We start from the raw sequence: 16,723 nt of genomic DNA on the forward strand, positions 1-16,723 counted from the left end.
CAACAAATACATGACATTAAGATTCATCATTGTTGTTGTCAATTGGTTCTGCATCTATTTGTGTAAAGTGCACTATATGACATTTGCAATATGCACCCTATACAGTTAAGTTCAGTAGTATAAGGTATATATTACAGTACAGATGCATTTCATGCTTTCACTTTCATGTGGAGTGTGTACACAGAAATATCCTTTTAAGGCAGTGCCCTTGGCCATATTTGGTTGGCCTACTATATGAGATATATATATTTCTACCTTCCTACACTGTTTTCTTTATGGGGATTTTTGAGCACAAACACTCTTGCCATTGCTCATGAATGAATTTCATGAGTATACGATGACAATAGAACTTGTATCTTGTAGCACCCTCACATGACTGACCTCCTGTCTGACCTCTATGTCTCGCCTGTTCTGTTCACCGCAGGGCATGCTGGGAGCTCAGGGAGCACCTGGCCCCGCTGGAGAGGAGGGAAAGAGAGGACCCACTGGTGAGCAGGGTGCCACCGGACCTGCTGGTCTTGCCGGACCAAGAGTGAGTTGACCACCAGACAAATAATGTTTTCGTGTTTTATCAAGTTTGTTAGCTGTCTGTAGTTTCAAAGTGAGAGGTCAATCCTAAGGATTTTAAGTGTGTGGACCTCTCACTTTGAAACTACAGTTAGCTTTTGTCCTGCACCTTTTCCTGGGATGTGCACAATCTTTACCTTCAACTCAAGTTTAGGTTAGCTCTACCGTAGGTGAAAAGATCATTTATCGCAAGTAAACCTTTTACACTTACAGCAATGCACAGACATACAACACACTTCATGTGTACTTGCTCAGAAGTATTACATTTAATGTAGCCTAATATCATTGACATGTATCATCATCCTCATCATCATCACCATCCTCATCATCATCATCATCATCCAATATAATGGAACAGAAAGAAAGGGATACATTACCAGTGCTCACAGCAACTGAGTTCTGTTGAGTAGTAGCATCAGGTACAAAGTGCTTAGACATTACCCATGATTCTCTTCCCTTCCTCCCTTCTTCATAGGGTGCCTCTGGAACTCGTGGACTTCCTGGACTTCCCGGACGTGCTGGACCCATGGTGAGTAACAGGCAACATGTTATTCAGCAGTAACACATGACATGCCCATATTGTATTTGTTACATGTGATATACAAGTAATAGCCAAAAAATATTTCGTTAGATAGAAAACAGTTACAGTGTAGCATGAAGTTGTGTTGCTAATGTTGCTATGAAGACCATACCATGAATACCATACAGTAGCCAACATGAAAAGATGGATCTTGACCCTGTCAGCTTTCAGCTGTAGGGGTTTAGCTCGCTAGGCTACGATTTTCTCCCAATTTCCATCAATAGTCATCTTTAGCTGTAAGTACTTTGGTCAGAGCAGTAAATATTATTTTATTAAATATTCAATAAAAGATAAAGATTGGGAATAGGCATCATAGTAGCAAGTGGCAGCATAGTTACAATGCCTTCTCTGGCCACACTCCTACATATCTGGGGTACGTTTCTCAAAAGCGTAGTTGTTAGCAGCTAGCAACTTGGGTAGTTACCAATGGGTAATTACATTGGAAATAGCAAAGTAGCTAACATAGTTAGCAACTATGGCTTCGAGAAAAGCACCCCTGACCTTGGCTTGCTAACATTGCCATTATTGTTGTGCTTAGGGCATGCCCGGTGCCCGTGGTGCCACTGGAGCCTCTGGTGCCCGTGGACCCCCTGGAGACTCTGGCCGTGCTGGTGAGCCCGGACCCGCTGGACAGAGAGTGAGTCACTATTTTTGATGCCCTCTAGGCTTTATGAGGTGCTGTTTTCGACACCCTGCTTCATTTCCTACTCAACTCTACTCTGCTCGACTATACCCAACTCAACTCTACTCTGCTCAACAAACTACTCGACTCCACTCTACTCAACTCTTCTCTACTCTACTCTACTCTACTCTACTCTTCTCTACCTTACTCCACTCTCCTGCACAAAACAGTACACCTTTTCTGAAGTCTGTGAGCCTGACAAATACACAGGAGAGCACACAGTGATGTGATGTGCACACCAACTGCTATATAGCTGGTTAGCTAGCTATTGCTATTGACAGTGGGCTAATACCCCTCTCTTACAGTAGTATTACGTTAATAATTATAGCTATGTGTTTACGGTGGCTGCAGTTGAACTATAAGCACCAGATCCAATTATATCACTTTCAGTATGCACATTGTGATGAACTTAAAATAAGTAGTAGTTCCATTAGCTCACTGCTAAGCAGTGTCTAGGACCGTAGCCATGGTTAATTGGTTAATTGATTAACTGTATTATTTGTTAATTGGTTAATTGGTTAATGGCAGAGGTCATTTCCCAATCCTATTCTACCTAATCTCTTCACTTCCTGTCTCACACTTCTCTTTTCTATCTCCATAATGGCACATACTTAAAAAACATTCAATTATTTTATTATCAACACATTTTAGACATTGAATACATTTTTCCATGTTTTATGTAGAACTGTGTCTGAAGATGCAGGAAGTTGCATTTTTGTGATCTCATAAAAGTCCTACTATATGCTCAAAAGTTAACCCCCTTGTGTTCCTTCCTCAGGGTCTGCCCGGAAGCCCTGGCAGCTCTGGACCCCCCGGAAAGGAGGGCCCTGCTGTACGTACCTTTTTGTCCTCATGTCATTCCCATGTCAAATAAGTTCTCTTACAGTCCTGCATTAGGGTTATTTAATTACTATCGTTACTATTACTGTTAGATCTATTTCTACAAGAAGCAAACCAATAAGAGCCTTTTAGAGCTCATTGAAGTTGACTCATTATAATTGTTTCAAATTGTTATATTATATTATATTATATTATATTATATTATATTATATTATATTATATTATATTATATTATATTATATTATATTACACTACATTATATTACAACGCTGATATTGTCACATTGTATTACACTGCACTTAATTTCTTTTGTATTAATATTTAATGTTTTTCTGTAACCTTTATTACAGGGCCCCTCCGGACAGGATGGCCGCTCTGGCCCCCCTGGCCCCACTGGCCCCAGAGGACAGGCTGGTACCATTGGATTCCCCGGACCTAAGGGACCCGCTGTAAGTAATGGGGAAGCCCCTTTCAAGAAGGCTCCATTTTGAATTAGGCGACAGGCGCAAACAGTCGGCGTCCATATTGTTTTCATCAATACTACAATCTTACTGCATGTGTCCCACCCTTAGCGCAGAGCCAATGTTATAACCTTACTGTCACAAATATTGTAATGGCTATGTCTTCAACTGTTATTTAACGTTGAATACGTTAAATACGTTGAGCATTTTGAGCAAATAGTGAATAGGCCCGCCGGCGACCCCATCTGCACTAAGAGGCTACGAATGCTCCATTTTGAATTAGGCGACAAGCGCAAACAATCAGCGTCCATATTCTTTTCATCAATACTACAATCTTACTGCATGTCCCACCATCACAGTACTTCATTGTATCTTCATGCCACATTACAGATAAAAGTCCTTGACTGTATCCTTGACTGCCAGTCCAGACAGATGTGTGTGTAGAATAACCACTGATTGTTATGCTCTCCTGTCATCACACAGGGTGATGCTGGCAAGCCCGGAGAGAAGGGACCCACTGGACCTACTGGTCTGAGGGTAAGTGCCCAAAACAATCATCTAATCAAGAACTGGTCAGAGCTCTTATAGCCACACAGATGACACTACAACATTTCAATATGTGAAATTACATAGAACGAGGGTGGCTCAGGTGGCAAAGGCCAGCAACCAGGAGGATGCCGGTTCGAGCCCTGCTCTGCCTGACACCATCAATGTGTCCTTGAGTAATATACTGTACTTAACCCCAAATTGCTGGGTTGGATGAATTGGATGAATGTGCATATGTACATTGTAAACTTTACAATGTACATATGTACCACATTCATCCAATGTTACATTTTACAATGTAATGTATATTTGTGCTTGAAAGAGTGGAGTGCAGTCCATTTACAATATGGCAGTATTACGTGTGTGTGTGTGTGTGTGTGTGTGTGTGTGTGTGTGTGTGTGTGTGTGTGTGTGTGTGTGTGTGTGTGTGTGTGTGTGTGTGTGTGTGTGTGTGTGTGTGTGTGTGTGTGTGTATTAGTATGTTAGTGTTTACATGATGCCTGTAGTAAATGACTCCTCTGTCTCCTCTGCTGTAGGGAGCTCCTGGCCCCGACGGTAACAACGGCCCTGCTGGACCTCTTGGTCTTGGTGTAAGTTTCAAACTTTGGATTCCTAACTTTTGCACAATTACCTTTTCCCTTTTTACCTTTTTATATTTTATTTTATTTTCCCTTCCATGACTATTCCTGTGTTATTTGTGTTTTAAAATGTCCATGTGGGCATTTGTGTATTTGTGTATTTATGTAAGCAACTGGACACCTGAATTTCCCCCTGGGGATCAATAAAGTTACTCTACTCTACTCTACTCTACTCTACTCTACTCTACTCTACTCTACTCGACTCTACTCTAATCTAACCTTACATTTCAATCCTCACCATCACGATCCTTATCTTTTGTAACATGTACTTTACTACACCTGTTCTAAACCATCATCACCACAATCTTTGTCCCTTGCAACACTCACAGTAATTTACCGTACTCTTGTATTGTACTGTATTATTTCACTGTAGATATTGATGGCAGTACCTTCTTGTGTTTCTAGGGACCTACTGGTGAGAAGGGAGAGCAGGGACCCTCTGGTGCCCCTGGCTTCCAGGTGAGTGTCTTGACCCCTCTTCAATCTGTCATATCAACCTTACTTCGGTTAGCTGTAACAGGATCCTTAGAGCTTGAATCCCCTTAGCAGTGAATGATTAGACAGTATGTCTCATCATTTAGGTTATTAGTATATATTACATTCAGTTAGTTAAAACTTTTTTTATAATAGAGACATGAAAGTTAAAACTCGTCAATTAGAGAAAAGGGCAATCTAAGTTAAACCTTTGTCAATAATTGAGCCATGGTCAGTCAACGAGTTGGAGTCAAAGACATAGACAGGAGTCCTAATGTAACCATCTTGTCTGCTTTGTATTTTTCAGGGTCTGCCTGGACCCGCCGGACCCGCTGGTGAGACTGGCAAGGCTGGAGATAGAGTAAGTAATGTCCAAAACAACACTCAAGTACCCATATATTTCTATAGACCCCAATTTCCCCCCTTTAAGCTAGAACATATATAATTTTATTCTTCCATACCCTTTGACAGACTGTGTCCTGAAGTATTAGACTTGGAACACACTAAAATGTGAAATATTGACAGTTGTTTGTGAGTTTGTCTTGACTTCCTGTTTTGTTCGAACAGTATCCTAATGGCTTCCATGTTCATTATAGGGTATTCCCGGAGACCAGGGTGCTTCTGGACCTGCTGGTGTTAAGGTGGGTTTCACCTGCCTGAACCCTTTACCCATCATGCATTTAGTGAACATCTCCCCATACATTGCCTTACAGTAGCATGGCCTCTTCTACACACCTCTGAAGACATAGTCCCATCATGCACGTCATTCCAACAGTGAAACACTGTAATAGTCATTGAACAGTTAACTACCATAGTACTACACTACCATGACATAACACAAGGCCTTTAGTAATACACCACGACTTAACCATGGGACATAAGCCACATTGCTTCACTCCATACATAGTACACAAGTGACATTTTCAGATTGAGCCCAATGGGGCTAAATCTGCCCCATCCCATTCCTTCTCCACAAACCTTTGATGGATATTTCCAGTAACCCTCAGACTTCGATATGGCCTGCCCTATCAACCCCTTGAAGGCCTAGGCCACATCGATTCAAACTTCACTATATAGGACACACACTGTAGTGTCTTGTTTATTACCTGCATATTAGCACACTATGTGAGCACATGAACAAGGTGCTAACTCTGCCCATCCATTGCTTCTTCACATACTGTAGCCTCCTACACATATCATCCTACACAGTGCACACTGTTGTGATAACTCTGGGGTGCGCTTCTCGACAGCATCGTTGCTAACTTAATTCGCAGCTTACTCAATTGCGATGCAATTTTCCATTTGCTACCTACTAAGTGGTTAGCATCAACGCATTTGAGAAACAGTGTTCGGGTTGTTAGCCGGTGATGCTTCCTGTTGCTAACTCTGGTGCTGTATCCCATCTATTCTTTCCTCCACCACAGGGAGAGCGTGGTAACCCCGGACCTGCTGGAGCCGGCGGACCCCAGGGACCCATGGGCGCCCGCGGACCTGCTGGTGCTCCTGGAACTGATGGCGGAAAGGTGGGTAGTACTCAAGGCTTAAGCCACAACGTCAATTGAATCACACACTTAAACTCTCTTGGTTAAGAGCTAAGGACACTTTGTCTTAGCCTGGTTTCTACCAGACCTCTGTGTGTGTGTGTAGCTCTGGAGCCCCCTGTTGGCGCTCCAAACACTAGTAGTGGAGCTCACGAAGCTGCGCAGAACTACTGGTAGGGCAAGAGCTAAGGACACTTTGTCTAGGGTCAAAGTGAAACTGAGACAGGAACTTGCACGTATGTGCACCTGGAACTGATGGTTGTTCAATTCTGTTCAGGTTAAGGGTACTTTGTCTAGGGTCAACCTGAGACTGAGACAATAACTTGGAAGTCTTAGACAGCAGACTAAAATTTAAAAATCATGTCTGTGAAGCTGAATGAAGAGGAACTCTGATATTCAATTACATAGTTGTCCTAAAAAACTAGACAAAAACCTTAATTTTATTTGAGAAAGTAAAATGGTCAGATGTAGCCTAGCATGAATTACCATATTTCTTTACATTTGGAGGTTATGCCGAAGGCTTTTTGTGTCCGTGCCATCTTGTCTCCTTGCACAGGTCACTCTATAATGACAGCGAGGTCTTGAAGTCTAACATTGCATTGTCTGTTTAGGGAGAGCCTGGTTCTGCTGGACCCGCTGGAGCCCCTGGACACCAGGGTGCTGCTGGTATGCCCGGAGAGCGTGGAGCCGCTGGTACCCCTGGACCCAAGGGAGAGAAGGTTTGTTCCCCTTTAAATTCACCTTTGCAACTCCATTTTCTTCTCTTGATTTGTGAACATCAAAATGGGTACCAACAACATTGCCAGGAAGGCCCCATTTGTCATTTGTACCTACAGTATTACAGTATTACAGTATTACAGTACATAGTTCTTCTTGGATCTGGCTGTAAGGTGCCTGGACCTGTATGCTAATCATGAAGTGTTGCTAGAAGAAAGTTCATGTTCGGACTATTGTATATTGCACTGACATAGAATAGCAGAAAGTGGAGCCAGTCATGCTATAATCAGAATTAAAAGCTATATGTTGTGTTCTCTCTCTTTGTGAACTAGGGAGAGAATGGATTCAGAGGCCTTGAGGGCAACCTTGGAAGAGATGGTGCTCGTGTAAGTAACCTTGACCTATCTATCACGCACACTGTTGTCACCGATCTGTTTTAAAATTACATTCTCTATGACTGTATCTCATGTTGATCTTTTGTTCCACTTTATAGGGAGCCACTGGACCTTCTGGACCCCCCGGACCTGCTGGTGCCAATGGCGAGAAGGTAAATATCAACCAGAGGTGCCATTGTCCATATTTGATGGCAGAAGTGTGACAGGCTGTACTGTTAATGTGAGAAGAACACGTTGGGCTCGGAGTCAAGTGGGTCTTTCGTCACGGGAAGCAATCAATAGAATTCACCACTGCCTGTTCATGCAACATGGTCAGCCAGGATGCCAAGATCTTGAAGACACTCCTTACCTCAAGATTTGGGTCAACTGGAAAAAACAGAAGGCCCATCATATGGACACTTGGAATCATGGATACAGGCACTATTACCTTTATGTGGGACCTTTTATTGACCCTTACCTGATGGCCGGAAGAGGAAAAAGTGTGAGCCAAGGGAAATTCTCACCATCGCCATCTGCTGGTTGGGACTGGAACTTCATGCTCTTTGGATGGAAAATAAAGAAGTCACAAAGGAAGTCCAGACCTGAGGAACATAACAAGCAATATAGATGCATTTTGCTTTTTTGTATATTGTTATTTACACCGTATTTTATTATGCAAAGCAAAAATATCAAGGAGCTGACAACATTTTTTCTGAAAACCTGAAGACGTCTTGCAACATAGAGGAAAAATAGAGGAAGTCCAGTCACTTGCATTCCGATTGGAGATATAGTATAGACCCTCTGGAATTAACATGGTTTTATATTTTACTTTATTTTACGTTTCTATTTTCTATTTTTAATTTTCTATTCCCTTTTTTTGCTTTGTTATATAATTTTCTTCATAGTGCATATTACACCATTTCATACTTGATACTTGAAGACTTGCCACTTTATAGACTTTATGAAGCCGACCTATTGAAAATACTGCCAACGACTGCAACACTGATTGGTTTTTTTTTCAAAGCACTGGAAGAAGCTAAATAATTAGCACATTATATATGTGATCCAGAGATAATTTTGCTGGGAAATGCTTGGCAAATATAAAGGAATATTTAACAGCTGATGGAAACCAAGATGAATTTCACACCGACCTAATATTGCACACATCATTTTGGAATCTCCTCTGTGTCATGTTTACTGAATGCAATATCAGTTTAGACTTAACCTAAATCTATGATCACACTGTTATGTACAAATTGCTTTCATCAATTCCACCATAATTCTAGTTCTAGAATTACACATCTGACGGAACACCAACTGCCTGTGTTGTGGATAACTGCCTTGGCATTACTTGATATGATATCCATTGTTAGCAAGTTCTAGAGCCACGTTTCTGATGGAACACCACCTGCCTGTGTTCTATCTCTATAGGGAGAGACCGGATCTTGGGGACCCGCCGGACCTGCTGGAGCTCGTGGACCTCCCGTACGTACCTCGCCAATCGCCAAGCTTACATCCTCGTGTAGAGTCAAAAGAGTTCAGTTGTAGCTCTAAAAGAAGTCCAACTGCCTACAACTAAACTCCTTTGACTAACACGAGCTGGATGCATGAGACATACAGTAGATATCATATACATTTCCATGTAGACTTGTCTTTCATTTGACCTGGATCCTATGTGTGGTTCTTTGCTGTCTATAGGGAGAGCGTGGAGAGGGTGGACCCGCTGGCCCTGCTGGATTCGCTGGACCCCCTGTGAGTAGACTTCACTTTTTTTCTCTCATTGATTTTTTCATTTGCTTTTGTCACAGTTATCACATGAAACAAAATATAGACACAGACAAGTAACCTCAAAAGATAAAGACATACAGTAGGAGTGCTGCAGTGTTGTATTTAGGGTTAAGTCATTTTAGTTCTCATGAAGTCCAAGGGTCCTTGTTGTGAGTGGACTTCACTAAAAGCACATCAACCTAACCACTCATATTCACATATCCTACATACAGTATTGTACAGAATCCTTTTGACATTTTAGATACATACCCCATACATAAAACATACCAGTCTACTGTATGTAAGTCTATGATGCCTTCGAGATGACCAAAGAGTGACGTCTTGTGTTGTGTGTTGCCTACAGGGTGCTGATGGACAGGCTGGAGCTAGAGGCGAGAAGGGACCTGCTGGTGGCAAGGGAGACGTTGGACCCTCTGGACCTTCTGGACCCGCTGGAAACTCTGGACCTCTTGTGAGTTTTTGGGACCCCAAAACAAAAAAATTAAAAACAGTACACCCACTCATACCCTAACACTGCATTTTGTCATGCGTGTTTGCGAATGCAAACTCTAGATTTCTCAGTCCGGTTCCAATGTATACTGAGTTCTAACTTGTACATGAACCTAAAAGCACCCACGATTCTCTTTATTGGGTTACATGGGCTGCTTCTCAATGTCAAGTGTTTTAGCCTCGCAAGGATGTGAAACGCCTCGTGATTGGATACTCCTTGGAATTCACCAGAGTATTCAAACACTAGGCGTTTCACGTCTTAGCAGGGCTAGAACACTGAGCATTGAGAAAGAGCCATGGTCAGGTGCTTTTGTTAGTTGGCTGACTAATGTCTTCCTTTCTTCCTGTTTTCTCCTGATAGGGACCCGCTGGACCTGCTGGCCCCCCTGGAGCCCGTGGTGATGGTGGACCCCCTGTAAGTGACCCTAAGCCCCCTCAAAAATGTCTTGACCCAGCCTGACCTCCTTGTGTCATGGTGGATAGATGCATTTGCCGATGTTTGCCTCACTGTGATGCCCCTGCAAGCTGAGGGATGATGCATAGACTCCCAGTTAAACTAAAACTTGAGACTTGTTTGGTGGTGGATATGTTCCCATACCTGTTTGTGTAGCTTTAGCCTCCACTGCCACGGTGCCACTCCTTGAAGGATGCTAGGACCTATGATGCTAACTGGCTAAGACAGCTGTTTAACTGATAGGCTAACACGCTAAGCATCCCCACAAAATGCTAAAGGTATCTCGATGACAACTCAATGACACCTGTCTCTCTTCTACACTAGGGTCTGACTGGTTTCCCTGGTGCTATGGGCAGAGCTGGACCCACTGGACCCGCTGTAAGTATACTGACTATGTGACTCGAGCTCTATGATATTGTTTTATTTACACAGAGATATAGAAGAAACATAGTGTAAGAACAAAGAGCTAGATAACTGATGTTTTGAGTTTTGCTCTTAGTGTAAAGTACTAGTCGCCAATGGAATTCCTTAGCTATTAGCTGTTGGCTACTGGACTTTGCTTTGCACTGCCTCGCGATCCTCTCACTCTGTTGCAAACGCAACACAATAATATAAACAAAGAAACCGAGGCACTTTTGAATTTAAAAAACCCTATCAGATATTCAATTTATGTCACTATTTCTGAGACTTCTCACAATCGTTGATATAATCACATAATTCTTATTTGTTGCTCCCAATAGGGTATTTTAGGGTATTTCTCAATAGGGGTCTTTTAAATGTCTAACATGACAAAGCCATCACAACAAAGGCTTTTTAACTTTTTCAAAAGTAGAGTGCCTTGGATTTTCTTCAGTTTGTCATCTTCATTTTTTTCCCTATCCAAAGAGCACCAAACTTTCCAGGAAGTCCAGGAAGCGCTCCTAAACAAATGTTTTTGTTGTTTCCAATAGGGTATTGTTGGACCTCCCGGCCCTACTGGCCCCTCTGGAAAGGATGGCCCCCGTGGAGCTCGCGGTGACTCTGGCCCTGCAGGACCCCCCGGAGAGAACGGCATGGTCGGACCCAGCGGACCTGCTGGAGACAAGGGAGCCCCTGGAGAGGCTGGCGCCGCTGTAAGTGTAACGGAGGCTAACTAGCAGAATTAGCGTGGAACGTTAGTAAACCTCCCTCCCAAAGCCTCATACAGTGTCGATGCCGTTGGGCTGAGAGACTGGTCTCTTGGTCCAGCGGTATCGTATTATGACTCCCATTTCCGGATCGTTGTAGTTGACGAGGCGACAGGTTCGCGTCCCCGAGGGGGATCGACTGTGCAGGAACACCTCAGTCACATAAGGACAATATCTAACCATTGAACATAATGTCACAACTAGAATATCAGATAGATACCTCAAAACAGGTGCCACAATATCTAACCACTGAACATAATGTCAGAACTAGAATGTCAGATAGACAGTTCAAAAACAGGTGTACCCATCCCCTCACTCTAACAGAGAGAGGTGGTAGGCCTACGGATAATATAACCTTTGATCATATCTCTCACAATGATTTCTAAACACCTCAAAAGCAGGGACCCAATGATTGATCTTTCACACAGACAGAGTAAAGACAAAGTGGGAATTCATAAATACACCATTCTGGTAATCCAAGAGGGAATTTCAGAGTTCACAAGACACTTAGACAGATAGAGAGACACACACACACGCACACACACACACACACACACACACACACACACACACACACACACACACACACACACACACACACACACACACACACACACACACACACACACACACACACACACACACATGCACACACACATGCACACACGCACACACACTGTATAGGTCCTTCCAAACAATGGTGTGTAAACAGTGAATCAATTGAAATCAAATAACAACTTTATTCTTTTCTCTTTCTTTCTTTCTCTGTTCTCTCCACTGACAGGGTGCCCCTGGTGCCCCCGGACCTCAGGGTCAGCTCGGATCAGCTGGATTCAACGGACTTCCCGGAGCAAGAGGCGACCGTGGTCTTCCCGGAATGCCCGGATCTCTTGTAAGTATACCATATACACTCTCATTATGGTCAAAAGGGGTTTGGGTCGTGATAAATAGAACTTAGAAATAGAAATAGAACTGAGGCTCAAAGATAATTCACCTATCCGTCGAAAAAAACTTCTCCAATTCTGGCCTACTTGAAAGGCCAAAGGGAAAGCGCTTTTGGATTGAAGTTGGAATGTCCTCAAGCTTCAGAAAGAGGGCCACTTGATTACAACCTAACTCATTAGACTTAACAACACAAGAATGAAAGAGACTCTTCAGAGATACTCGCAGTATGCTTCGAAGCTAACCACAATCAAGTACTCTTTAGTGCATGCTGTTCCACTAGTTGAACATTTCAGTTTTTACTGAAAGGACTACTACAATACTGCTTGAAACGTTGACAGTTTTAGCAACACATTACAAAATAGTAATTATCATCCTATTCAACAATTGGAAAATTTGACAGTGTATTGACTAAATAATACATTCAAACATCAGTAAATGTGCATCATTGACTTTGTGTCCACCTTGACATTTCTTAACAAGGGAGTCTTACTCCTCATCCTTCCTGTCACTGACAGTATTGTACATTTCTCAAATGACTTCCGAGCCATATGTATGTATCTTTTCTTACCTTAAATTCCCTCCCTTTGCCCAACAGGGTGAGGCTGGCAGACTTGGACCCTCTGGTGCCCCTGGCCCCCGTGGACCCCCTGGAAACATTGGCATGCCCGGTATGACTGGCCCCCAGGGAGAGGCTGGACGTGAGGTGAGGTTTCATCTTTGGGGGTAGCCCATGGAGCTCACGAATATAGAGAATTTGGAGCATTAAGGGCAGCCATGGAGCCGTGGCCTAGTGGTTAAGGAGATGGGCTTTAGATCAGAGGACTGTAGGTTCGAATCCCACCCTTCCACTCCCTATCTCACTTCATGGCTGAGGAGCCCTGGAGCAAGGCATCTAACCTCACACTGCTCCAGGGACTGTAATCAATGTCCTGTACTTAAAATAACTGTTAGTCGCTTTAGAAAAAAGCGTCAACTAAGTGTAATGTAATGTAATAATAATGTAATAATAATGTAATGCAGCTAGGCTATTGGTTATTGGGAGTTAGGGAAGTCAGGAGATCTTAACGTAGCAGGTTCACATCCTGTGCGAGTAGGTGAGATTTCATCTTTTAGGGTAGGCATAGAGCTAATGATCTGGGAGTCTGCATGTAGGGGACCTTTATCAGGGCATCTAGGTTTCTGCTGCTCCAGGGACTGTACTATTGTACTACTATTGTACTACTTTACCATCACCCTTATTTAAGTATTGACGCTACAGGTCAGTTATGTAGTTAAATGTTGATTGACTCCAGTTCAGTTCAGTTATGTAGCTAGCTAGTTGATTGCCACTGAGTGCCTGATGTTCTGTTTATGTGTTGCTCTGCAGGGTAACCCTGGTAACGATGGACCTCCCGGTCGTCCTGGTGCCGCTGGATTCAAGGTAAGGTTCTTTGCCCATTGACAGACTGGCAAAGACTGGGTTTTTCTTCATCTGAAAAAATCTCGTACAGTATGGATACTTAATAAACGGTTACGTACACAGATACAGTATGAGCCATTTCATGTGCATCAAAAAGGGAATTTTGTAAGAGAGATGTAGTATACAGTATATGAAATCATACTGATCTTGACACTGCGGGTCTTTGACTCCTGTGGTGACAAAATATTTCTGTTTTTTTTCACCCCAGTAACCTTTCAGTAATCAATATTGCATCTTCTACATCAGTTTTTTTCCTATTTCTTGTAAGACATAACTATTCTTCAACTCACTTCCCTACACCTGAACAAATAAATGCTGATGCCAAAATAATATTTCCGTACAACTTTCTTATAGTTCAATGCTTCCATGATACCGTGAGTTTACTACGTCCGAGATAATAACACCATGTAACGATAAGCCATGATAACCCAGTGCAGTGGGTCACCATAGGCCTCCATGTTATACGCCATGATAACCCAGTGCAGTGGGTCACCATGGGCCTCCATGTTATACGCCATGATAACCCAGTGCAGTGGGTCACCATGGGCCTCCATGTTATACGCCATGATAACCCAGTGCAGTGGGTCACCATGGGCCTCCATGTTATAAGCCATGATAACCCAGTGCAGTGGGTCACCATGGGCCTCCATGTTATAAGCCATGATAACCCAGTGCAGTGGGTCACCATGGGCCTCCATGTTTCCAGTGTGTTAAATATGAGGTTTATTGTCTCTTCTCTTCGTGACAGGGTGACCGTGGTGAGCCCGGCTCTCCTGGACCCGTTGGCCTTGCTGGACAGCCCGGACCCGCTGGTGCTGCTGGCGCCGTTGGCAGACCCGGAAACCGTGGTGAGGGTGTAAGTAACCCAATCTTCTTTCTTCAAGACACTGTCAGACAATATACGTAACACAATGCAATGCAATCCAATGCAAAGTCAATACAACGTGCGGTAACACAATAGCAATATCAATACTGAAACATGCAATACAGTGTAGTACAGTACTGTACTGCACAGTATAATACAGTTCACAACATTGCAACTCTTTAACTCATCCATTGAAACTTTTGCAAAGTGGTCAAGCTCAAATTATGCAGACCACCTAGCTTTTTAAATCTTGATTCCACAGTTCATCAAAGCAAGTCCATGGACTTTGGCTAAAATGTGTGAAGTGTGTGTGACATCTGGTCATTGTCCCCTGATAGGGACCCGTTGGAGCTGCTGGCCCCGCTGGACCTGCTGGTGCCAGAGGTCTTACTGTGAGTACCATACCTTCTTCACATCCCTGTTTGAGTTCACACCATTAACACCAGAGAACAGGCCCATGAGATCTGTATAGTTGCCATTTGAAACCATGCTAGTTAGCTATTGGACCTTATTCAAAGTGAAGTAATAAAAACAGATCTAAAGATAGATAGAGGATGAGAAAAACATATTCATTGATGACAGATCTTCAAAGATTGATGACAGATCTACTGGCAACTGGCAATAAATACTATACTGTAGGCCTACTTATGAAGCATAGTTCATACAATGCTAGATGCTAGATGTCTTCCAAGAGTTTGGCAGGAATGAAGTCTGTCCCAATGGAGTTTGCTGTTGCTAATGGCTGCTGGTTGTCTGTCTACCTGTCCTGTCCTGTTCTGTCCTGTCCTGTCCTGCCGTAGGGAACCGCTGGAGTGCGTGGTGAGAAGGGAGTCGCCGGAGAGAAGGGAGACAGAGGCATGAAGGGACTGCGTGGACACCCTGGTCTCCAGGGAATGCCCGGACCCAACGTAAGTGATACTCCTGGTCTAGCAATGAATGGGAAAAAAAGAGATGATCTATAAGTGTGATGTGTAATTTTTGTGAGACTGTAGTGAAGTAGAGCGGAGTTGCACCACCCAGAATTCGAACCCAGGGTGCAAATCTGTGACCACAGAGCCCTAGTTTGGTAGTAGGGTTGGGTCCTGGTGGGGTAGCTGTACCCCCCATAGCTGCAGTAATGTTGAATGTGTCACCTAACATCTTCTTGTATCTTGGGTCACCCCACTTGACATCTCCTTGTGTCTTAGGTGACTGACCCACACTTCATATCTTCTTGTGTCTTCATTCTAGGGACCCCCTGGTGACTCTGGCCCCGCTGGTGCCACTGGACACTCTGGACCCAGAGTAAGTAGTCCACACGACTGGACATTTGTCCAAAAACTCAAAAGAAACGCTTGCAGCTCGCCCTTACCTTTAAGAATGTACCGTCACACCGGTGTGACGGGAATGTTCAGGCAGTGAAAGTTCTGTAGAATTCTGGGCGTCATTCAGTACAATTTGGAATTTTAGAATCTTGCATTGTTATAGAACGCATTCTTCTTATAGAATGTTCAAAAACCCACACTCTTAACGGATAAGACCACTTAACTCTAACTATGTCCTACTTTACACAGTATAGCACTGACAACTGCATGCCTTACCTTGATACATGTTACATGACACATATTAGTTAATATCCATCTAAGTAGCCCACATGATTGAACGTTAATCCAACACAAAACAATCCCTCATAGTGACAATTCATTGGTCTGTACTCTATGCACCTTGCTATCACTTCCCTTACATATAGCCTGAGCAACAACAATTTCACAAGATTTTCTTCACCCAGTACACACCCTTGTGGTCATCTGTTTCATACTGTACCTGCATCATGGTATCATTCTGTTGACGGTAACTGATGGCACCTTTTGCCTTTGGTGTTAACCCCTTAGGGCCCTGCTGGTCCCTCCGGACCCTCTGGTAAGGATGGAAGAGCTGGAACCCCTGGACCTGTTGGACCCGTTGGACACCGTGGACCCCAAGGACACGTCGGCCCAGTTGTAAGTTTAAAAAATAGAATAGACCAGAAAATGAAATCTGGGGAGCGTTTCTCAACAGTGTCATTGCTGACTGAGTGTGCCACTTCACTTGGTTGCAGTGGCTACTTGGCTACTTGGTTGCAGTGAAGTTTACCATACGCAACCTACCCATTCGCTAA

At 43.4% G+C, this 16,723-nt stretch overlaps 1 protein-coding gene across 1 annotated transcript in view; it reads left to right on the forward strand.

Moving 5' to 3' along the window:
- The window catches only part of col1a2 (collagen, type I, alpha 2), a 34,780-nt gene that overhangs the window by 13,021 nt on the left and 5,036 nt on the right, over window positions 1-16,723 (forward strand). The window contains exons 19-46 of the mRNA XM_063185486.1: window positions 425-532; window positions 1,043-1,096; window positions 1,686-1,784; window positions 2,608-2,661; window positions 3,020-3,118; window positions 3,614-3,667; window positions 4,213-4,266; window positions 4,720-4,773; window positions 5,096-5,149; window positions 5,385-5,429; window positions 6,213-6,311; window positions 6,941-7,048; window positions 7,379-7,432; window positions 7,540-7,593; window positions 8,852-8,905; window positions 9,119-9,172; window positions 9,552-9,659; window positions 10,059-10,112; window positions 10,476-10,529; window positions 11,102-11,263; window positions 12,102-12,209; window positions 12,858-12,965; window positions 13,629-13,682; window positions 14,470-14,577; window positions 14,925-14,978; window positions 15,387-15,494; window positions 15,817-15,870; window positions 16,458-16,565. Coding sequence (XP_063041556.1) covers window positions 425-532; window positions 1,043-1,096; window positions 1,686-1,784; window positions 2,608-2,661; window positions 3,020-3,118; window positions 3,614-3,667; window positions 4,213-4,266; window positions 4,720-4,773; window positions 5,096-5,149; window positions 5,385-5,429; window positions 6,213-6,311; window positions 6,941-7,048; window positions 7,379-7,432; window positions 7,540-7,593; window positions 8,852-8,905; window positions 9,119-9,172; window positions 9,552-9,659; window positions 10,059-10,112; window positions 10,476-10,529; window positions 11,102-11,263; window positions 12,102-12,209; window positions 12,858-12,965; window positions 13,629-13,682; window positions 14,470-14,577; window positions 14,925-14,978; window positions 15,387-15,494; window positions 15,817-15,870; window positions 16,458-16,565 — 2,178 coding nt within the window. The remainder of the gene's footprint in view (window positions 1-424; window positions 533-1,042; window positions 1,097-1,685; window positions 1,785-2,607; window positions 2,662-3,019; window positions 3,119-3,613; window positions 3,668-4,212; window positions 4,267-4,719; window positions 4,774-5,095; window positions 5,150-5,384; window positions 5,430-6,212; window positions 6,312-6,940; window positions 7,049-7,378; window positions 7,433-7,539; window positions 7,594-8,851; window positions 8,906-9,118; window positions 9,173-9,551; window positions 9,660-10,058; window positions 10,113-10,475; window positions 10,530-11,101; window positions 11,264-12,101; window positions 12,210-12,857; window positions 12,966-13,628; window positions 13,683-14,469; window positions 14,578-14,924; window positions 14,979-15,386; window positions 15,495-15,816; window positions 15,871-16,457; window positions 16,566-16,723) is intronic.

This window comes from Engraulis encrasicolus, chromosome 20 (genome assembly GCF_034702125.1).
Source record: "Engraulis encrasicolus isolate BLACKSEA-1 chromosome 20, IST_EnEncr_1.0, whole genome shotgun sequence".
NCBI classification, from domain to species: Eukaryota; Metazoa; Chordata; class Actinopteri; order Clupeiformes; family Engraulidae; genus Engraulis; species Engraulis encrasicolus.